This window comes from Ochotona princeps, chromosome 3, assembly GCF_030435755.1.
Source record: "Ochotona princeps isolate mOchPri1 chromosome 3, mOchPri1.hap1, whole genome shotgun sequence".
Taxonomy (NCBI): Eukaryota; Metazoa; Chordata; class Mammalia; order Lagomorpha; family Ochotonidae; genus Ochotona; species Ochotona princeps.
In genome coordinates, this window is record NC_080834.1 from 38564468 (window position 1) to 38588542 (window position 24075).

A 24075-nucleotide genomic window follows, 5' to 3' on the forward strand; every position below is an offset into this window, starting at 1 on the left:
CTACTCAGGTGCGAGCCCCAAACTGGGCGCTGGGCTTCTGGCTTCGGCCTGGCCCAGCTCAGGGCATTTGGGAAGCGGACGATGACAACTATCTGAGTCTGTCTCTCTCCCTGTCAAAAGTTTAAGTGCAAAAAAAAAAAAAAAAAGAAGAAGTCCAGTCTTTTCTTAGTATGTATGTCCCATGTGCCTTTCGAAGGCTCCTGTAGACATCTGTGTCGCATTCTTCTCTAGCCAACTAATGAAAAAAGCAAAAGAAGAACTATATCTTGTTGTATTCAAAACTTTTTGGCGCACTCTTGTTAGTTCATTTATTGACTAAGTTAAGTAACCCCAGCACCTTCCACATGACAGTTCCCATTGTAAAGAAGTCAGGGATAAAGTCATATCTTGTAACAACCGATGGTGCAAAGTGATGCTCCGTGTGTGGAGACGACAGAAGGGGTGTTTCTGCTCTGCTTTAAGGTGCCAGTAGGAGCGTCCCAGAGAAATACAAAGACGTATTGCGCCCCCGTTAGAGGATGACTAATGACACCTGTGGATCTAGTTGAGGAAGGTCATTCCAGATACACAAGAACATCCAGAGGTGCAGATGGCACAGCTTGGGTGGCATTTAAGGGGAAATGTTGGAGGCAAAGGGTGTCAAGATGTACCAGGAGATGGCTTATGGGAAATGTTGGGATTCTAAAGAGTGGAGACCAGAGTTACCAGACATTTTCTTTTCTTTCTGTCTTTCTTTCTTTTTTTAAAAAAAACTTTACAGTTGCTTGCTGTCCTTTTTGGTTTTTATTTGGAAGATGAGTACACTGCACGTGTCCTTTTCTTAAGGAAGGAAAAGGGGCGTAGATTTGTGTAAAGCACAGTTTCGTTAACTCACTATACTCTCAGTTCACTTCGTCTGTCTCAGTGGAGCCTGCAAGGCTGTTTGTGAACTCCTTCTTATGGTACCTCTTTTATGATCCGTAACCTGGATAGTCTTGAAGAACGGTTTTGACTTCTCAGAGTAGACTTCATTTCGTGGTAATGGTGTACTTGAAAGATTTTAAAAATTTTCATTTTGAACTTTACTTTAGGAGGTTTTGGCCATCTTGCCATTTTCAATTCTTGTCTGCAGACCAGAAGCACAGATGACGGAGAGCTGTTACATGGGATATTAAAAATAATAATGTCCTGGAAGAAAGAGCATGAGGATATATTTCTTTTCAGTTGGTGAGTGATACTTGATACTACTCTGCCTGCTCCCCCATGATCCAGTATGGACCCAGATTCTGTGCCTACATTTAGCAGTTTTGTATGTGGTAGTAAGATGATAGATGTTTAATTCAGTCATTTATAAGACTGTAAATGGAGGCAGGACGTTGTTGTGGTTTCAAGCCACTGCTCGGAGCATCCACAGTGGATTGAGTTCTGATTGACTCAGGTTAGTCAGCGCTTCTAATGAGCTTCAGGCAGCACTTGGGTTCCCCCAGCCCGTGTGGCTGAGCTGGCTGGGGCTGCTGATGGGCATTCGGAGGGCGAACCAGTGGATGGAAAATCTGTTTTATCTCTCCGTGTCTCTCTGTCATTCAGGTAAATCAATAAGCAGATAAATCTCTTTTTTTAAAGTGTAAAAGGAATATTTTCTAATTGAATGTAAATATAACTGTAACACTTTTTGATTTCATGTTATTTTGCTTTTTGTCATTATCACAGTAATCTGTCAGACGCAAGTCCAGAGGTCCTCGGAGTGAATATAGAGATCATCCGGTTCCTGTCCCTGTTCCTGAAGTATTGCTCGTCTCCTCTGGCGGAGAGTGAATGGGACTTCATTATGTGCTCCATGTTGGCTTGGTTGGAGGTAGAGTAACCTGATACAGTGTTCCCTCTGTCGGGTTTTTGTGTGTACCTATACACAGACTATTTGCTGATTGCAGTTCAACATGTGGTTGTAATTAGTTCCTTTTAAACATTTAGAACAGTACAGATCTCCCTACCAAGCACTCTCTGACAGACTGTAAAGACTGAGATGTAACCACAGCCAACGCCATTCACTGCCATTACAGCTGCTGTGTCCCTAGAGCTGTGGTGCAGTGCAGCAACGCTCTGCCTGTGGTGTCGCAACCGCACATGGTTTCATTCCTGCTCTCCACTTTCTATCCAGCTCCCTGCTGATGGCCTGGGAAAGCAGAAGACAGCCCAAGTCCTTAGGCCCCTGCACTCATGTGGGAGAAGCTCCCTGCTCCTGGCCTTGGACTGGCCTACTCTGGCTGTTACAGCCATTTCGGGAGTGACCTAGTAGTTGAAACACCTCTTTCTATCTCTCTTTTTTCTGTAATTCTGCCTTTCCAACAAATACAATGGTCTCTTTTAGAAAAACTATTTTCTCCATTAATATTTTTCATATAGTTTTTGTTACTTGGCTGTTACTGGTAAAATACAAGTTTTGTTGTTATTGTCGTTGTTGACTTTTTTATTGTGACTAAATTATTACCAGACTGATGCATTAAAGATAGGCAGATTGAGATGTTCTTTATTCCACAGAGCCATCAGATATGTGACTGTGGGCTCTGAGACCATCAGTGAGTTTTAGTTGGATGGACTCCTGACCTTGCCTGTTAGTTAGCTATGTGACTTTAGTGTTTTACAGTTACCCTGTTTAAGCTTCAGTTTTTGTTTTTGTTTTTTTTTTAAGATTTATTTATTTTATTACAAAGTCAGATATACAGAGAGGAGGAGAGACAGAGAGGAAGATCTTCTGTCCGATGATTCACTCCCCAAGTGACCACAACGGGCCGGTGCGCGTCGATCCAAAGCCGGGAACCTGGAACTTCTTCCAGGTCTCCCACATGGGTGCAGAGTCCCAAAGCTTTGGGCTGTCCTCGACTGCTTTCCCAGGCCACAAGCAGGGAGCTGGATGGGAAGTGGAGCTGCCGGGATTAGAACCGGTGTCCATATGGGATCCCGGGGCGTTCAAGGTGAGGACTTTAGCCGCTAGGCCACGCCGCCGGGCCCTTGTTGTTGTTTTTAAACAATAAAGTGAAATGTGTAGGCTGCTGATAAAATCAGTATGTTTTTAATGTATCTGACTTGGTAAATTGTAGGTAATAAATTTTCTTTCATTGTAGCAGTTTAAAAAAGGGATTCCAGAATAAATTGTTCATTCCTAGTTTTGGATTTTGACTGTATTTCACAGCAGGTTTTTTTTTTTTTTTTTTTTTTTTTCACAGCAGTTTTTGAGTTTTAACTCCTAGAAATGGAGGAGCCTTTTCTCTTTATTGCCTTCTTCTGCACTGTTCTGGTTGAAGCCAGCTTACCTGTTTCATTTTTTTTTTTGTTTCCGCAGACAACAAATGAAAACCAGGCGCTGTACTGTGTTCCGCTCGTCCAGCTCTTTGCGTGTGTCAGCTGTGACCTGGCCTGCGATCTCAGTTGCTTCTTTGATTCCATAACTCCTGACACCGCTGGCAGCCTTCCTATAAACCTAATCAGTGAATGGAAAGAGTTTTTCTCCCGGGGCATCCACAGTTTGTTTTTACCTCTTTTGGTGACTGTTACAGGCAAGTGAAAAGGGGCACGAGAATGAGAGTGTTATTAAAAATGACTTATTAAAAATTTTAGCACAAAAATTTCAGTGGTTTAAATCAAACTGTACTAAGTGGAAAAAGACAGTAGAGAAAGTATGGCTTCCCAGAAGTATCATGTATGCTTTTACAGAAGAAATTAAAAGCAGTCAGGTGTAGTGGATCTAAGTGCCTCCCGCACACTAGTCCCCTATGACCCCAGTGAGTCCCAGCTGCTCTGCTGCGAACCCAGCTCCCCGCTAACAGCCTCGGAAAAGCAGCGGAAGATGGCCTAAGTGCTTGAACCCCTGTCGCTGATGCGGGAGACGCGGGAGATGCGGGAGACGCTCTGCCTTTGGCCTGGCCCAGGAACAGTCGTTACAGCCATCAGGGGAATGAACCAGCAGATAGAAAATACTTCTCTGTAGCTGTGACTTTCAAATAAATAAATGAATTATAAAAATAATAATTCAGATGGCATGATAAGTGGAATCTGATGAACGGTCATTTGCTTTTTAAAGATTGAGATGAAAGTCATTAGTTGAGATGAACTGAAATGTGTGTTTAGTTACTCTTAGGACTGCTTGAATCATTTTGTTTTTCATTGTGATGGTGAGTTGATGAAGCTGTATTACTGAATTTATTGTGAGATCTGAATGTTTCTCTTTTGTCTCCAGGAGAAAACAAAGATTTGTCTGAAACATCCTTTAAGAATGCAATGCTGAGGCCCATGTGTGAAACGTTAACATATATTTCAAAGGATCAGCTGTTGAGTCACAAACTTCCTGCAAAACTGGTTACTGGCCAAAAAACTAACTTACCAGAGTGTCTGCAGACCGTGTTGAATACGTTGGTCCCGTTACTGCTCTTCCAAGCCAGGCCCGTGCAAATTGCTGTTTACCACATGCTGTACAAGTAAGTGTTCTTGATCAGTGTTACACTAGTCTGGAAAAAAAACCCAACAGAATACGTATTTACATTTGCATGTTAAATTAAAAAGTAGCAGGGTAAAAAATAGAGACATGAATGTAATAAATAACCTAGGAAGCCACATTACATGGTACTTCAGGTCATTGTTCTCTGTATGTAACTATGTTTAAATGATCCAGACCATACATATTTATTTTAAAAAACTCACAGTGAAAATATATTCCTTACCTATAAGTCACCTGTTACAATCTTAATAGGTTATACAACATGGGCACTTATGGATTCGCTGTAAGATTCTCTTCAGTGCTACATATTTGGATGCTTTCATAATAAAACATTTTCAGGGAAAAGATAAAATTTACTTTCAGTATGAACACATTTCCATGTTTGTGCTACCTGCTGGACTAATGTTGTCTTCCCAACTCCCTTTGAAAAGAGAAATACCATTTAAAGCAGTCACTTGTCAATTAAAGAAGTACATCAATTAAAAAATATATATATATATATTCATTACCAAAAAAGTATTGATCTTTCTACTGTTAAGCATTTTTTTAAATAGCTAGATACCCTAGCTTTAGGTGCATATATATTTATCATAGTTACCTCTTCTGTTTTTACTTACTTACTTACTTTTATCTTGTTGGAAAGTCAGGTATGTATAGAGAGGAGGAGAGACAGGGAGGAAGATCTCCCGTCCACTGATTCACTCCTCAAGTGGCTACAACGGCCAGAGCTGTGCTGGTTTGAAGCCCGGAGCCGGGAGCTTCTTCTGGACTCCCACGTGGGTGCAGGGTTCCAAGTCAAGTCCTTGGGCATCCTTGACTGCCTTCCCAGGCCACAAGCATGGAGCTGGGAAGCAGAGCCACCTGGATTAGAACCAGCGCCCAGCTGGATCGTGGCACGTGCAAGGAGAGGGCTTTTGCCACCAGACTACGTCACCAGGCCCTGCTGTTAAACATTTAGCAATGGGGCTGATGCTCTGACTTAGCAGGCTGCTCTGCCTGAAGCATGGGTATCCCATGTGGGTGCTGCTCCATTTTTCATCCGGCTCCCTGCTTATTACCTGGGAAAGCAGCAGAGGATGATTCAAGTTTTTGGGACCCTCCAGTGCAAGACCCAGGAAAAGCTCCTGGCTCTGGATTGGCTCAACTCTATCCATTATGGTCATTTGTGTAGTAAACCAGTGAGTGGCTAGAAGATCTCTCTCTCTCTCTTTTTCTCTTTGCTCTTTGTAAATATACCCTTCAAATAAAAATAAATATTTAAGAAAAAATATATTTAACAATGAACAATTTACTATGAATTACTTGTTTTTCTAATCTCCAGATTGATGCCTGAATTGCCAAAGTATGATCAAGATAATCTAAAGTCATATGGAGATGATGAGGAAGAACCAGCCTTGTAAGGTTTTTCCTTTTTTTCCCTTAATAATTTGGTTTATTAAATACTTATAATCTGCCTTACTTGTATGGTGTCTTTAAAAGATTGAAGCCAAACAGGCTCCAAATGGATACATTCTTTTCCAGTTATCTAAAAGTTGTTATGTAGCATTTGCCCTATGGAGAAGATATACGACAGATATTAGGAACAAGGAGAAGTTAGCATGTTGAGAACCAGAAAGAAGTAGGGTGGGCTGGGCAGTTAATGGACACAGACTTTATGTTGTGAAAGAGACACTTAGACTGAATTTTTAACGTGGTACTTCAGGCAAGAAAGATGAAACAAGTTTAGGAAACACCATGTGCAAAAGCACCGAGGCATGAATGTTCAGGATGTATTGGGGATCGTGAAATCTTTGCCTTTTGACATTGTTTGTGAGTTCTGTGAAGGCACAATTTTTGTTTCTTTTTTTTTTTTTTTAAAGATTTATTATTATTATTGGAAAACTGGATATACAGAGAGGAGGAGAGACAGGAAGATCCTCCGTCCGACGTTTCACTCCCCAAGTGAGCTGCAACGGGCCGGTGCGCGCCAATCCGATGTCGGGAACCAGGAACCTCTTCCGGGTCTCCCACACGGGTGCAGGGTCCCAAAGCTTTGGGCCGTCCTCGACTGCTTTCCCAGGCCACAAGCAGGGAGCTGGATGGGAAGTGGAGCTGCCGGGACTAGAACCGGCGCCCATATGGGATCCCGGGGCGTTCAAGGCGAGGACCTTAGCCGCTAGGCCACTGCGCCGGGCCCAACAATTTTTGTTTCTTGTGGGAAGCGGCTGACCCCACATGTATGTTAGGTGGTCACAAGATGGCGGCTGGCCGAGGGCCAGGAGGCGAGATTTGTCCCGCCAGTAGGCAAACAGGAAGTCAGAGAGATAGGCTAATGCCCTCTGCTGTGATTGCTGGTGTATCAGATAGCGCCCACTGGACCCACAGGGAGACATGATTGGTAGAGAACTATATAAAAGTAGCAGGTAAATGCTAGATGAGGACGAATGAAGAAAGACTGGGGGGCGACAAAGAGACTGGAGAATGAAGCAGAGAGTAAGGGAAGAAATGTGGGCGGAAGGGTGGCAGAAGAAGCGGGTAGGAAAGCTTAGACTAATGGGGACAGGCGCAGCAGAGAGAAGGTTTTAAACGCAGCCGCTTTTGGCAGTGAGAGGTCTGGTTGCCGGCTTTCCCAGACCCTCAAGAGCATGACTCGTCATTTTAGTGTCGCTGCTGCTAACTGTAGATACCCGGTACCCAGAACAGTTTATCATCTATTGAAGACTCATGGGTAGTGCCCATTTGTTGAATGAAAGAAGAAATGAGCCAGTGTTTACCGGGTAGGGTGGGTATAGTTGAAGGTGAAACTGGAAGATTTAAGGGAGCAACAGAATAAATGGCCCTAAAATGATGTTTTCTAAATTGTGGGGCATTACTTGGTAGAAGATGAGTTCTATCTGCTGAGTGTAGCAATACTGGGAAGCATGAATTACAGAAAGAAACAGAGTGGAAACGAAAGCAATTTTGGAGCTGTGATTCATAAGATCTAGTGTCCCCTGGGATGGAAATGGAATAGACATGGTGTCGGAGGAGGTGGTGCGGTAAGGACCTGGGGATGGAAGTTTGGAGAAAGCCTGTTTACAGACGGCAGGAGAAAGTCGCAAGGAAGAAAGAACATTACCGGGAAAGGAGAAAAGCAAACGAGAGAATCACAGGAAAGAAGTTTGAGAATCTGGTGTGTTCATCTTACTTCAATAAATACTGTTAATGAGTTAATGTGAATGTTTAATTTCTTGAAAAGAGTTAGTTGAATGATTTTGTTAAAAGTATGTATTTGCTATTGATCATTCTGATTTATAGTTTTGATTATAGTAATGTTTTTATATGCAGTACTGCCAAGTATGCAGTAAAACGGAAATAGAACCAGGTGCCTCTGCTCTTTTCTCTGTTCATCATAGGATGTTACAGGGCGTGCTAGGTGTCACAGTCTACAGGCTCTCCTGACTAACTGTTGAACTACTCATTTGGCCTCTCCGGGCACATGATTTTCTCTTGCAAAGTTAAAATAGATATTTTCTAAAAGTGTCGTCTTGAAGTGCTACCTGCAGAGTTATATATAAGATTTATGTATTTTTATTGGGTTAAAGAGAGAAAGAAGCAAAGATAGCAAGAGAAATCTTCCAGCCTCTGGTTTACTTTCCAAATAGCTGTCATTGCCGGAGCTGGGCTGCTCTGAAACTAGGTGCTTCTTCGGGTCTCCCACGCAGGTGTGAGATCCCAAGGCTTTGGGCCATCCTCTGCTGCTTTCCCAGGCCACCAGCTGGGGGCGGGACCGAACGTGGAGCATCCACATGGAATGTACTAATCATAGGCAGAGGTTTAGTGGGTTATACCATGGCACCTGCCCCCAGGGTCTGTATTTTTATTTCATAGCTTTCAGATTCTACAGTTGGCATTATATGAGATAAATTAGATCTGTAAAGGGGAACTGTTCAAAAGGGTTTTGGAAAACGTTTGTGCAAAACTTGAAGTTTGTGCATGTTATCAACTTGTTGAACATTGTGGTGTTCAATCCTTCCTTCTCAGGTCGCCCCCAGGAGTGCTGATGTCTGTACTTAACAAACAAGAAGACTTACTAGAAAACATTTTGGGGTGTATTCCTGTGGGACAGATAGTTACTATTAAACCACTGAGTGAAGACTTTTGTTACGTTCTGGGGTACCTCCTGACTTGGAAATTAATACTTACTTTCTTTAAAGCCGCTTCATCTCAGGTAAATAATGTGACAACTTTTGGCAGTTTTGTCCCAATGTGTTTCTCCGTTACTGTCCATCAAAGGGGAAAGGCCTTCCATGTCAATGCAGTACTGTTGCTTCACCTAGTAAGTTTACTCCTGTTACTGCTTCCAAGCTCACAGTCCATGCTTAACAAAGTGATTGAGTTGTGAAATGTAGCTGTTTGTTTTTCCAGCTAGACACACTCGCGGAGTCATTCTGTTGCAGAAGCTTTTACCTAGTACCTTCATAGTAATGATTTCAGAAGAATTGAATCTTGAATATTTTGTGAGGAGCAAATCCCTGATGTTGTAACAGATCTCATTTGATGAAAGTGCAGATTTACATTGTTTGGAAATCATGAAACTGGAGAAAGACAAGTGAAGTCACCTGTACAATTCGAAATGCTTTTCTGATGAAAGTAGCCCAAATTATGAAAACGGCCACTAGATGTCTCTGTTGGCCCTTGTTTAGGCAGAGTTTGTGGCCCAGAAAGAAGCTGGAGAGCTACTCCAGCCCTGTTTTAAGGAGAACCCACTTAAAATTTCATCCTAGTTTTGATTGGCTTAGCCTAATTGTGTGCTTTCTTTAAACAGATCAATACAAAAAAGAGTGAGTTTCAGTTCATACTTAAAATGTCACGTAAAACTCAAGGCATCCTTTTCAGTACAATTTTTCAGAATCTTTAAATATTATATTGTTGATCATAGTCATACCAATTATTTCAACTTACACTGCGTTAAACCTAAGAGGAAAATCAAATCATAGGTCACATTAGATTTGTTCTGCTTCTCTGCCAATCTGTCACTTATATTTATGACATAAACTTTTTACTTGTTGATGTGTTTTATAGAGAGCTTGTTGAACTTTTGTATTTGTTTCTTTTTTTAAAGATTTGTTTATTTATTTATTTATTTATTGCAAAGTCAGAAATATAGAGAGAGGAGGAGAGACAGAGAGGAAGATCTTCCATCTGATGATTCACTCTTCAGATGGCAGCAACGGCTGGTGCTGCACCGATCCGAAGCCAGGAACCTGGAGCTTCTTCTGGGTCTCCCACACGGGTGCAGGGTCCCAAATATTTGGGCAGTCTTCCACTGCTTTCCCAGGCCACAAGCAGGGAGCTGGATGGGAAGTGGAGCTGCTGGGATTAGAACCGGCGCCCATGTGGGATCCTGGCGCGTTCAAGGCAAGGACTTTAGCTGTTAGGCCACTGTGCCAGGCCCATGTATTTGCTTCTTAAAATATTGTCGATCTCTTTTAGAAATTGCAAAAGTTTGAGAATTTTTGTATTAATTTTGTTATTGTCATTCAGAAATCAGGAGAATTGACAGGTGTCATCGTTATCAAGCCAGCATATGGGCAGAATTGCAAAGATTTGCACAACATTTAATGTGGAGCATGAAATTTGAACAAAACTAGGGATACAAAAGCTGGACTAACTCAATAAGTAATACTCATTAGATGAGTCCTGAATTAGGGAATTAAAAAAAAAACCTTAAATTAGCCTTAAATTATGGACTGTTTTAATTCTGTTGTCAAAAAAAAAAGACAAAAAACCAACAGTCTTAAAAAATGAGATTGAACGAGAAATAAAACTCTGGTGAGAGTGTGTCAGTGTGTGTGTATGAGTGTGTGTGTGTAAAATGAGAGAGAACATGCTCTTTATTGAGCTACAACTCATGTACCTTAAGATTTAACCATTTGAAAGTGTACAATTTAGTTTTTAATATACTATAGTATTTCAAAAATTTCATGATAGGTGGAATTAAAAGGTAACTATATTTTGGGTAAAAGAATTTTTTTGACATATTTATACAATTTTTCCTAATGTGCAGTTTCCATGAACTCTTAAAAAATTTTTAAAAAAATTTTGTCTGAAAAGTATGATTTGTATAGGAAAGAAAAAGAGCTCCTGCATTAGTGACAGGAGGGGACTCCAAGGGAGGAAAAACCTCTCCATGAACTTTTTTTTTTTAAAGATTTTTTTTTTTTTAATTGGAAAGTCAGGTATACAGAGAGGAGGAGAGACAGAGAGGAAGATCTGTTGATTCATTCCCCAGGAGGCCGCAATGGCCAGTGCTGTGATGACCCTAAGCCAGGAGCCAGGAAGCTATTTTGGATCTCTCAAGCAGGTGCAGGGCCCCAAGGCTTTGGACCATCCTTGACTGCTTTCCCAGGCCACAAGCAGGGAGCTGGATGGGAAGTGGAGCTGCCGGGATTAGAACCGGCACCCATGTGGGATCCCGGCGCATTCAAAGCGAGGACTTTAGCCACTAGACCCCGCTGCCGGGCCCCTCTCCTTGAACATTTGAAAACCCTGTGTATTAATGGAGTTACGCACCTCTTGGGGCACAATCTAATTTTAGAACATTTTCAACATCTTCCAAACCAACCCATACCTTGGCGCAATCACTTCCCATGTCCTCTCTAATCTTATTAGTTTGAGCAACCACTAAGTTCTTTCTCTGGATTTTTCTTTTTTGGACATTTTACATTTTTGCTTTATTTTTATTTGAAAGGCCAAGTTAGAACAGAGAGGAGAGGCAGAGATCTTCCATCCACTGGTTCACTCCCCAAATGGCTGCAGTGGCCAGAGCTGGGACAGCCTAAAGTCAGGAGCCAGGAGCTTCTTCTGGGTATCTTGTGTGGGACAGGGCACAAAGCATTTGGGCTGCCCTTCACTGATTTCCCAGGCCATTAGCAGGAAACTCTGTTGGAAGTGGAGCAGCTGGGACTCGGACTGGTGCCTGTATTGGAAGCTAACGCTGCTGGTGGAAGCTTAACGTGCTTACTTCACAGCACCACCCCCGCTGTGTTTCTGTTTGTACCTGAATAATATTCTCTTGTATGGATATGCCACATTATGTTTATCTTTTTCATCTGCTCATGCACATTTGGGTTATTTTTACTTTTGGCTAGTGTTTGAGGTTGCTGCTAACATTGACATGCAAGCTTTTGGCTTCTCTAGTATACCTGGGTATGAGATTTCTAAGTCATGTTCATGTGTCTTGTAGATATCATTGATAATACCTAATTAATTGTTGGAAATTTTTTTTCTTCCCTTGTTTTTATTTTGAAAAAAAAAAAAAAAGAAACAGAGAAGTTAAAATTCAGTGACTTTGTATGAAAAGTCGTACACCGTCATACATTTTTCATATGGTACTGTATTTACTCATGCTTTTTATTCTGCTGCTCTGCCTGAAAGTAAGGTGCACATACTGTGACATGATGCTTTACCAAAAGTAATTCAGTATGTATCTGCTGAGAAGAAGGACGCGTTCCTGTAAAACTAGCATAGGAATGTAGTTTTGATGCACTTGTCTAAGCAGGGTTTGGAGTTCCCTGGTTTATCACAGTTCTAATCGTTATAGTTTTACTTCCTTCTCTATTAAGGGTTCAGTCAAGGCTTATATTACATTTGCTTGCACTTGTGGCTGTAACCCGTAATTCCTCTTTCTCGTTGTTAGCCAGCTGTTTTGTCGAGTGTCCCATACTCTTCAGTTGTCTGCCGTTTCCTCATTATTCTCAGCAAGAGTACTTCCTGCACTTGTGCGCCTGCGTTACTCTGCAGGTGCATGTCATTGTGCCCTTTTACTGATGATGTTGACTTGATTTCTCAGTAAAGGTAGTGTCAGTCTGATTTCTTTAATATAAAGATACTTTGATCAGTGTATTCTAAGCGTGAACTCCAAATCCTACCATGGCTTGATCCATGTATTTGAGTTTTCATAATATTCAGCTAGTGGTATCTTTGTACTATGAGGAGGTATATGCTGTAATACAAGAAATTGTGTTAAGCAGATAAAATACTGAAGAACTAGAAAGCAGCTGTGAAGAATTTGAGCTCCCTTCTTGAGGGACGACAAGTACAAGTATCCCAGAACACACTCAGTAGTGCCACTTTTCATGTTCCTGAAAGAGAAATTAGAAACTCAGATTTTCATGTTAAATTTCCTGATTGATTAAACAACAGTGAGGAAACCCCAAGACATTTTGGGCTACTAGTTTCTGTACCCGGCCCTAAAAGGAGTTGATACAGAAAGAGCTCAGCCATGAAATGACATTCTTTTTGGAAGTCTTGGGAAGAGAGTCCTTCTTGGGGAGGGTTGAGTGGATTTTCTTCATGCTGTAAATAGACTCCAAGCCAAGGTAAGAGTATTAACTGGGAGATGATATGAGAAAGTTGTTATCAGCATATATCTAGTAACGTCAGGATGAACAGCATGTCATGGAAGGAATAGTGCCATGTGACATGGCACACTTGAAACATGGGAGTGACGTGGATTTTAGAACTTTTCCTTATAATTGTAAATTGTCAAATAAATGCATTCGTAATTTGTTCTTCTAAGATCTGCTATACATTTGTCTATTCTTTCCCACCGATTGTCTTGATTTAAGTGGTTTCATCATCCAATTCTTTTGCTTTTCACTAGCTTCGGGCTCTCTATTCCATGTACCTTCGCAAAACTAAGAGCTTGAATAAGTTGCTGTACCACCTGTTCCGACTCATGCCAGAAAACCCCACGTACGGAGAGACAGCTGTTGAGGCCTCAAATAAGGACCCGAAGACGTTTTTCACCGAGGAGCTCCAGCTGAGCATTAGAGGTTAGTAAGCTCTGTGTGTTCTTTCTTGGAAATTAGGTTCACACCAGGTTATATTAAACTTGTCCCTGGGGCTTTGAAGAACGATCCCAGATGTTTCCCAACTGTAAGAATGTTGAAATGTAAGACTTTCTGTATCTCTGTTAATAGGACAAACAATTAAATCTTGGGATAAGATCTAAAGAATTGTTGAATAAATTTTTGAGGGTTAGTATGTGGAGAATGTTGCCTCATATTCCACAAACAAATATTTGTTAGGTGATAACATTTTATAGGCTTGTAAATAAGTAGTCTTCAGTTAAGAAAATAAAGATGAGTAAAAGATGAGCTCAGGTCTTAGCTGAGGCAATGGCGTTCCTACATCTAGCTGTAAACGGCATTCTAAACAGCAGACCGACAGTGGGGCGTTTTGATGTGTTGCGTAGTTGCAGGACTGCATGTGTGAGTGTTGAACTTTGGAACGGCATTTCATGAGCTTTGAAGAACATAAATGAGGCCAAATTTCTTTTCATGATTTACTAGGGATCCTCAATAAGTTCATTGTGCAAAACCTGTGTGAGGATTCTAAAAATATTTTTTCACATTAAACTTTTTTTGAATAATGTATTTATTTACTCAAAAGGCAGAATGAATGAATGAATGAGCGAAAGCAATCATTTGAGATCTCCCTGTGCTGGTTCACCTTCCCATGGCCACCACTGCCAGCTCTGAGCCGGGCTGCAGCCAGGAGCCTGGATCATGTCCAGGTCTCACCCACGAATGGCAGGAACTCCCGTACTTGAACCGTTGTTTGCTGGGGAAGCGGGGAAACAGGGACCAGTGCAGGTGGCCTTAACACTGGCTCGAGCTGCTGTACTATAATGCCTGCCCAGGGCAACAAAATAAGCTTTTCAAAAATGTTTAAATCTTTTGAAGTTTTTTTTTTTTAATTGTAATTAGTTTGTAAGATTCACTGTGGTTTAAGACCATAATGTCATTCCCTTCCTTTTCCCCTGCTTCTCTGCTTCCTTTGTTTTTTCTTCCTTTGAGCTTGAACATTGTAAGTTGGGGTGTGGTACGGTGGCTCATTAGGCTTAACCCTCTGCCTTCAAGAGCTGATATCCATATAGGTGCAAGTTCTAGTCTTGGTTGCTCCACTTTTTTTTTTTTTTAAGATTTATTTATTTTTATTGCAAAGTCAGATATATATATAGAGAGAGGAAGATCTTCCATCAGATGATTCTCTCCCCAAGTGACCGCCTCGGCCGGTGCTGCGCCAATCCAGTCAGCAGCCAGGAGCTCTTCTAGGTCTCCCACACGGGTGCAGGGTCCTAAGCCTTTGGGCCGTCCTCGACTGCTCTCTCAGAACACAAGCAGGGAACTGGATTGGAAGCAGGGCTGCTGGGATTAGAACCTGTGCCCATATGGGATCGTGGTGCGTTCAAGGCGAGGACTTTAGCCGTTAGGCCACTGTGCCAGGCCCGTTTGCTGCACTTCTAATCCAGCTCCTTGATTATTGACTGGGTAACTGGCACAAGATAGTCCCAAATCCTTGGACCCTGCATGCGTGTGGGAGACGCAGAAGAAGCTCCTGGCGTCAGATCAGTTCAGCTGTGGTCTTTGCAGCCATTTGGGGAGAGAACCAGTGAAAGGAAGACCTTTCTTTCTCTGACTCACCTGCTCTCTGTAAATCTACCTTTGTAGTACAAACAAACAAATCTAAAAAGCAATTTTAAATTAATAGGAAATTTAACAAAAAACAAAGACTGTAGTTAAGTGGGAATGTAAACAGTGGCTGTAATTGAATGAAATAAAGACCATTTCACTCATATGCCATAAATTTTAAAGTAATCACAGATCATTAAAACTATAGTAGTGTATAACTGGCTTGACAAAGCTATAAAAGAAAGGTTTTTTTTTTTTTTTTGAAGATTACTTATTTAAAAGACAGATTTATAAAGATGGGGAAAGATGCCTAAATGTTCACAGTGGTTGGAGCGGAACTGATCCAAAGCTAGGAACCCGTAACTGCTGCATCTGCTGCGTGGATACAGCGGCCCAAGAACTTGGGCCATCCTCTCTTGCTTTCCCAGGCTCCTTAGCAGGGACCTAAACCTGAAGTGGAGCAGCCAGGACTCGAACCAGCACCCACTGGGGACTTTAGCCAATACACCACTGCACTGGTCCCTAAAATAAAGTTTTGTGAGACTACCTTTATCGCAGTACCTATACACGCAGATGTGTCTTTTTGAATTTTAACTCCCATGCATGTATAAGGGAGAACTTACAGTATTTGTCTTTTAGGGTCTGGCTTATTTTACTTACAGGATCTCCTCTAGTTGTGTTCATTTTGCCGCAAATGGCAGGATTTTATTTTTTTTAATCTATTTTTATTAGAAAGGCAGATTTACAGACAGATGGAGAATCTTCATTCTGCTAGTTCACTCCTTAACTCTGAATTGCATTTGCTTTTATGACTGAATGATTTATGTATAAATATAAGCCGAATTACCCTCGCTTGTGTGTTCTGTTTTATATGAGGTCTTTGTTTTGTTATTATTGTTTAGACGATGTTTGCATTGTTGAGCAGGGTGGGAAGGGTCTAGGGTTGGGGAGAAGCGGGTGTGATCACTGCTTCCGATATGAAACATAGAATGCTTCTAGGAAGACTAGTTCAGTGTTGACATTTTCCCTCTTTTTACTACTTTTGCCATTCCTGTTTTTTTTTTTTTTTTCAAAAGTTTTACTTTCTTTAATATTGTCATGGCAGAGAGAAAGGTCTCTTTAATCTGCATGGTGGTTCCCCAAAATGCCCGCTGCAGCCCAGGATAGACCAGGTTGAAGCCCGAGAACCCAGAATTCCAAATAGATGTCCTATGGAGGGCTCAGGGACCTGAGTACTGGAAACATCTCCTGCTCTTTGCCAGCGGACATATTAACAGGAAACTGGATCAGAGAGAGAGTAGCTGAGACTTGAAATAGGTACTTCTGTGAGTAACAACATCACAATATCCCAACTTCTGTGAGTTGCAACATCCCAAGTTGCAAGTTGGTTGCTCTACCAAACTTTGTCCTCTTACTTTTCATTTTGAGTGTGAGGGAGGGTGCTGGCACGGTGTTCTGCTTTTAAACTCTTTGTCCTATTAGCTGTAACAGTGTTGTTGGAGTATTAAGATGTTCTGAGGAAAGTAGTAATGTTACTGCAAAAATATGTAAATAAACATAAAATGTTATGTAAGAATAGTATCCCTAAACTTAAGAATTTGTCTTTTTCCTTAGAAACAGCAACTCTTCCATACCATATTCCACACTTGGCTTGTTCAGTGTATCATATGACATTAAAAGACTTGCCAGCCATGGTTAGGCTGTGGTGGAATAGCAGTGAGAAACGTGTTTTCAATATTGTTGATAGATTTACAAGCAAGTATGTCAGCAATGTTCTTTCATTTCAAGAAATATCTTCTGTGCAAACAAGTACACAGCTGCTTAATGGCATGGCGGTAAGTACTGGCCTGATGTGCAGAAGCGGTTTGAATATTGTTTAAATTTGCTTCTGTGAATATCATCACAAAAACATCCTCTGTTAAGATTATGCGGGAGTCGCATTATTTTTTTTTTACTTATTATTATTATTATTGTTATTATTATAATTTTACAACACAGCTCCATAGACACTTCCCCAATCCCCTACCCTCTCACTCACTTCCCCTATATTATTACTATAGTATAGTTCAGTTCTTCATACACAGTCATATGTCCAGCATCCTATTGTCAAGATAGAGTTAGCAGTTTCATTGGGAGTCCATCTTTGGTCTGGTAACACAGATGCATACTACATTGTATCCTCACATCTGGACATGATAGTCTCCATTACACAGTTACTGTACATCCCTTAAATGAAAAATCACAATACAAAATCAGCAACAGGAAGAAAAATAGAAATTTACAATGCCATGAAGTTAAATAACATGCTACTAGATATGATAGTCTCCATTACACAGTTACTGTACCTCATCTTAAATGAAAAGTCACAAAACAAAATCAACAGGAAGAAAAAAAGAAATTAACAACGCCATGAAGTTAAATAATATGCTACTGAATGACTAATGTGTCGCTGAAGAAATGAAAAAGAAAATTAAGAACCTTCTTGAAGAAAATGATGCTACTGTATGATCTGTGAGTCAGTGAAGACTTTAATAAGAGAATTTTGAAGAGATGAAACTAAAACAAAAACATGAAAATCCATGAGATATAGTTTCTGCTGATCTTTGTTGGTGAGGTATATGTCCTGTAGGCAACAAATAGATGGTTTTTTAATCCATTCTACAAATCTTTGAGGTTTGATTGATGCGTTTAAGCCATTTACATTCAGGGTAAATATGAATGGGTAGTAATTTGGTCCCGTTATTTTAGCAATGGGTTGTTCATTGATTTAGTCTTCTGTTGTTATTTTACTGGAATGTTCTTTGCATTTGTCTTTTGCTTTGGTGGGTGCTGTTCTTCCGTGAAGAGAATATCTAAGTTTCATTTGTAGAGCAGGTTTGGAAGAGGCATATTCTTTTAAGTTCTTTTTACTGTCAAAAGAATTTTATTTCATTTTCAAAGACAAAAGAAAGTTTTCCTGGGTACAATATCCTGGGCCGACAATTTTTTTGCTTTTAGAATCTGGAATATGTCATTCCATTCTCTTCTGGCCTGTAGAGTTTCCTGTGAGAGGTCTCCTGTGAGTTTAATTGGCATCCCTTTATATGTCAGCTGACTTTTTTCATGTGCACATTTAAAAATCTTTTCCTTATGTTCGATTGAAGAGAGCTTGATTATCATGTGTTGTGATGAAGATCGCTTTTGGTCTGTGCCCCTCCTAGATGTTATTTCCCAATTCTTTCTCTAGATTAGGGAAATTTTCCTTTATTATTTCATTAAATACATTTGTAAACCCAACTTCTCTCTCTGCACTTTCTGAGACTCCCATAACTCTTATATTTGGCCTTTTAATAATGTCTTTCAATTAATGTATACTTTTTTAGCTTGATCCAGTTCTGCTTCCAGTTTTTTGTTTGTTTGCTTCCCCCTAGTGACAGGAAATATCGTTCAATTCTCAGATTCCTTCTTCTGCTTTATTTGTTCTATTTTGGATATTTTCCAGTGTACTTTTTTTTTTTTAGATTTATTTTATCTTACTTTTATTGCAAAGTCTAATATACAGAGAGGAGGAGAGACAGAGGAAGATCTTCCATTCGATGATTCACTCCCCAAGTGGCCGCAGTGGCTGGAGCTGTGCTGATCTGAAGGCAGCAGCCAGGAGCTCTTCTGGGTCTCCCACGTGGGTGCAGGGTCCCAAAGCTTTGAGCCGTCATCAACTGCTTTCCCAGGCCACAAGCAAGAAACTGGATGGGAAACAGGGTTGCCAAATTTAGAACCAGTGTCCATTTGGGATCCCAGTGCATGCAAGGTGAGGACTTTACGCACTAGGCCACCATACCAGACCCTCCACTGTACTTTTAATTTGCTCTACTGTATTCTTCATTTCTGATGTATCAGCTTCCATTTGATTCATTTCCTGTGTGACACATTCCTTAAATTTCTTGAATTCCTGTATTACTGCCTCTTGTTGATAAGAAGCTTTATAACAAGTGTTTTGAATTCTGTATCCTCCATTTTCTGGATGTATTCCTCAGTTAACTCTGAGGTTGGCAAAGGCATTTTGCTCCTTTGCAGGGGAGTCTTCAGTAATATTCATTGTGCCTCTGTCTCTTCTCTTTTGCTCTTGGTCATTGTACTTCTGGTTATCAAATTCTTCTCCTTGGGGCAGGTTTCTAAGCTGTGTCACCCACAGGTCTACAGTTCAATTTTACTTCTTGTGCTTGGTACATGTCTCTGTTTGTAGTCACTTGTGCCACTCCCTCCAGCAAGTTCCAGGTCTGGGTTCTTATATTAGATTTCCATCATAGTCTCTGTAGCCCCAGCTCCTGGCTCACCATCTCTACCTCCTGTGATACTGTGCTGAGGCTGCACTACTATCTGTACAACCTTTCTCCCACTTCTGGTTGGAGCAGTTCTTAGGATTAGGGAGATACCAGGTGTCCTGTATAGCTAGGTAGTTGGTGGTGGTGCTGATCTTGCCAGAACCTATTGACTATTTAGTCTGGGGGTTGCATGGGTCTGTTTTGACCCGTACAATGCCAAAGTTCGTATTATTTTCCTGTGGGACCAGTGCAATGCACTGGGTTCAGTGAGTTTGCTCCCAGCTTAGAGCATGTACAGCTCAGTGTTTTCCCTGCAGTATCAATGCCTTTGTCCCACTGTACAAAATGGCAGTTGATGTGCCACTACTAGAGTTCTTGATCTGTTGACCATCAGGTCTGAGGGTGAACTGGACATTGTTTTAGTTCACTGAGCCAGAAATGAATTCATTTCCAGTTCAATGCATGCTCACTCCTGTCCCATAGTCTTTGCCTCCTTGAACATATGGTGCTAGATTCGGCTGTAGGGGGCAGGTTGGGCTGTGAAGTCCACCCTCTTCCTGCACCACCCATCTGGGACCTGCTGCTGTGTCTCTTTTCCTGGCCAAATCAAACAGCCCAGTAAGGTGGGCAGTTCTTTGTTCTCTCCTGAGCTCCCGGTGAACGCCCCTTCCCATGTTGTTGCTGCTGGTGTTTCAGTGGCCAGTGCAGCTCAGATCGTGGCTCGCTGAATGCTGCTGGCATATGCGTCACTGCAACACCTACCGTTGTCTCAGCTACTTCCTGTGTCTGTCAGTCACAGGTCCCCCTCAGCTTTTGTTTCGTCCTCTTCTGTTTCCTCGAATGTGCCCTTCACATGGGCTAATGTTTCTTCATCTGTTTAAACATGTCCTTACCCTATTCCGCCATCCTGATTCTCAGATTGTGTTCTTTTCTGATTCTTGTGTATTGATCTCAAAGTTATTCCATGCATTGGAATACTATATTAATTTTATCCACCTGCCAAATAGTTTTTATTGACTAGTCCATTCAAAATTGATATATAGGATGGACTGTATCAATCAGTGGATTTTCCAATGACCGCATTGTGCCTGGAGTGGTGAGAGTGGCAGCAATACGGTACTGTGGAACTATCAGAACCACCCTGCCGGCTCTACCTTCAGACCAGAGATGGTCTCCCCAAGAGACTGATGAGCTTTTCTGGACAATAAGATGCTGGACTTTTGCCTGGTAGATGCACGCAATGAAAGAATCTCAACTGAATTTGATCTGTGGTGATGCAACAAGGTGGAGGAATACATCACGGGGGGCGGGGGGGTGTGGAGAATCGCAGGGCCTATAAAACCATGTCACATAATGCAATGTAATCAAAAAAAACCAGAAAAATGTAATACAGCAACGGGGTGGAGGAGTCCACCATGGGGGGAGGGAGTCACATAATGCAATGTAATTAAAATAAAAAAAAAAATAAACAAAAAACAAAATATTAAAAAAAAAACAAAATTGATAGAGGAATGCTAGCACATACCAAACTATATACCCATCACCTGGGCAGTTACAACCCACCGTCAGAGAGAAGAGAGCAGACTGATGCTTCCTGCATTAGGAACTGGAGTGGCACATAATTAGAGTGCTCTGTGATGTCACTGGGAGATGCTCACCTGGCTGAGTGGATTTAAGTAAGACTTCACAGAGGAAGGTTACTTGGGGTGAGCAGGGAAAGACATTTGATTTGGAGAAAACAGTATTTCAGAAACAAGCAGCATTGAAATGATAATGTAATTTAATTTGAATGGTATAGTGACAGAGTGATACCTTTCATTCTGATTGACCATCCCAAAAGCACACAACAGCCACACTGGCAAAACTCAGTCTGAGTCTCCCTCATGAACGACTGCAACTAAAATGTAGTAGCCATCATTTGCTTCTTCCCAATATGTTAGCAAGGAGGCGATTGGAAGTATAGCAATGGTATGTAACTGGTGCAACAGTGCTGTGCCACAACACCTCCCCTAAGATGATACTCTGATTTCTGTGATCACCCAAGAAATGACTGATCCAGTGATCATTTAGAACAGGATTCCCAAAGGGGAGTCATCAAGAGAGTCAGTTTTACGCACGAATTAACAGTTGTGTTGGGGCCCAGCTCGGTAGCCTCGTGGCTAAACCGTGCATGCACTGGGATCCCAAATGCGTGCCAGCTGGGGGCAGTGAGTCAGCGCATAAAAGGTCTTTCTGTCCTTCACTCCGTAAATCTTCCTTTTGAATAACAATAAATAAATTTTTTTAAGAGTTAGGTTTGGAAAGATAAATCTAAAACATTTGGTCTGCAGCCACTGAAGGGTTTCCATTTATTTTATTTATTTATTTTTTTTTTAAGATTTTATTATTATTATAGGAAAGCCAGATATACAGAGAGGAGGAGAGACAGAGAGGAAGATCTTCCATCCGATGTTTCACTCCCCAAGTGAGCCGCAACAGGCCGGTACGCGCCAATCCAAAGCCGGGACCAGGAACCTCTTCCAGGTCTCCCATGTGGGTACAGGGTCCCAAAGCTTTGGGCCGTCCTCGACTACTTTCCCAGGCCACAAGCAGGGAGCTGGATGGGAAGTGGAGCTGCCGGGACTAAAACCGGCGCCCATATGGGATCCCGGGGCTTTCAAGGCGAGGACTTTAGCCGCTAGGCCATGCCGCTGGGCCCTTATTTTATTTTATTTTTTTAAGATTTATTTATTTTATTACAAAGTCAGATTTACAGAGAGGAGGAGATACAGAGAGGAAGATCTTCCATCCAATGATTCACTCCCCGGGTGACTGCAACGGGCCGGTGCACGCCGATCCGAAGCTGGGAACCTGGAACCTCTTCTGGGTCTCCCACGTGGGTGCAGGGTCCCAATGCATTGGGCCGTCCTTGACTGCTTTCCCAGGCCACAAGCAGGGAGCTGGATGGGAAGTGGAGCTGCCGGGATTAGAACTGGCGCCCATATGGGATCCCGGGGCTTTCAAGGCGAGGACTTTAACCGCTAGGCCACGCCGCCGGGCCCAAGGGTTTCCATTTAGATAGAAGTATGGTCAGAGTTCTATTGTATGAATTGCTGTGGTTGCAGTGTGTAGCATGGACTGTTGGGATATGACTTGGATTTAGTTGAATAGTTCAGAGATACTGGAGTAGACATGAGCAAGAGCAGGGTCTGCGCGTTGCTGTGCTGCTGGCAATGCCAGAGAAGAGAACTAGCAGAGGCCAGCACTGTGATGTGGGTAAAGTCACTGCCAGTGCTTAGAAGAGCTGGCTGTGCCACTTCCTGTGTTTTTAATTATTAATTATTATTTTTGGTGATCTTTACATAGCTGATTAGGGCCAAGGGCTCCAGTGGGTGAGATCACCATTTTTTTCCTTCCCGTGGCTGTGCCACTTCTCATCCAGTTTCCTGCTAATGTGCCTGGAGAAAGTAGCAGAGTCATTTAAGGGCCTGGTCCTCTGCACCTAATTGGGCAGTCTGGAGGAAGCTCCTGGCTCCTGGCTTCTAAGCAGCCTGGCCCCAGCCCTTGTGGCTCTTTGGGGAGTGAACTAGCAGATGGAAGTGCCCTAGGTGGAGGGTTAGCCTGATAAGCTGCTGTGCTGGCCCAAATTCGGTCATATTTATATCTAATTAATATCTAGGTTAAGGCTGGAGGCAAGAATCTAAAATCCGGTTTTTACACTGGAAATAAGAAAGTCAGAAGTTCGTAAAGGACGATGACTTGTGTCCTTGTTGAGTTTGTAGTGTTAGCATGGCAATTGAAGAACCAGGTTGAAATGCTGCAGCAACTAACGGCTGGCCCTGCAGCTCAGGGGGCACTGCGGTCGGGAAGGATCCGGGAGATGTGGAACCGGTACCCTGGTTAGGGAAGAGATTAATAATTCATTCTTTCTGTTGTTCATAAATGACATAACTTTCTCAAAGGAAAAGCCTGTTGTCAAGTAAATTTTCAGTGTGATAAAATCACTATAAACATACAAAGGGATTTAAACCTATATATTAAATATCTCATGTCAGATAAATGAGTGTGTTTTCCTGCTTTGTCCTTGTCTCGTCAGTCTGTAAGAGATGTCTTGAGTGAAAAAGATTTGGTTATAAAATTGTCTTTATTCAATTACAGGTGAAAGCCCGAGCTACTACTCGAGAAGTGATGGCGACGTACAGCATTGAGGACATTGTCATTGAGCTTATAATACAGCTGCCTTCAAATTATCCTTTGGGTTCAATAACAGTGGAAAGTGGCAAAAGAGTGGGAGTGGCTGTCCAGCAGTGGAGGAACTGGATGTTGCAATTAAGTACTTACCTCACTCATCAGGTAAAGTTCCATTTCAGGTTTGGCGTTCTAAACTAAGGCCAGACTAGTCGAGTATGATATGGATCTCTTGAAGAAGAGAGTGCAAGCATACCTCCGACTTGTTAGCATTTGGTTCTAGAGCCCGGCAATCACTTGAGTCTCAGAATTAACTCCTAGGAATCGCTTGGCTTCCTAGTGAACACAGAGGTTGTAACCTATTAAACATTGTACGTACCTTAATTTCAAGATGTTTTGCTGCCATAACAAAATGCTGAATCTTGATTGAGATGTAGTATTTTTGTTTGTGGAGTGTCTTGCCTCCGATAGAACTGGTGGTTGCTGAGGGCGGAGGTGGTGGATAGTTTCTTCAGATAATAGCAGTGAAGTTTGCTGCATCGGTTAACCCTTCTTTTCACAGCAGGCTCCCTGTAGCTCACAGTCAAGCTTCTTTGAACATTACAATCCGTTCTCTCGCACTCTTCTGCTGCTTTGCTGCGAAGCGTAGGGAATATTCTAGATCACTTGTCCTGCAGCAGTGTTCGCAGCATCTTCA

At 41.9% G+C, this 24075-nt stretch overlaps 1 protein-coding gene across 1 annotated transcript in view; it reads left to right on the top strand.

The window, feature by feature from the left end:
* The window catches only part of LTN1 (listerin E3 ubiquitin protein ligase 1), a 69404-nt gene that overhangs the window by 40208 nt on the left and 5121 nt on the right, over nucleotides 1-24075 (top strand). Inside the window, exons 20-28 of the mRNA XM_058661721.1 lie at nucleotides 1071-1206; nucleotides 1690-1834; nucleotides 3320-3533; nucleotides 4214-4451; nucleotides 5793-5867; nucleotides 8474-8660; nucleotides 13098-13269; nucleotides 16525-16745; nucleotides 23349-23543. Coding sequence (XP_058517704.1) covers nucleotides 1071-1206; nucleotides 1690-1834; nucleotides 3320-3533; nucleotides 4214-4451; nucleotides 5793-5867; nucleotides 8474-8660; nucleotides 13098-13269; nucleotides 16525-16745; nucleotides 23349-23543 — 1583 coding nt within the window. The remainder of the gene's footprint in view (nucleotides 1-1070; nucleotides 1207-1689; nucleotides 1835-3319; nucleotides 3534-4213; nucleotides 4452-5792; nucleotides 5868-8473; nucleotides 8661-13097; nucleotides 13270-16524; nucleotides 16746-23348; nucleotides 23544-24075) is intronic.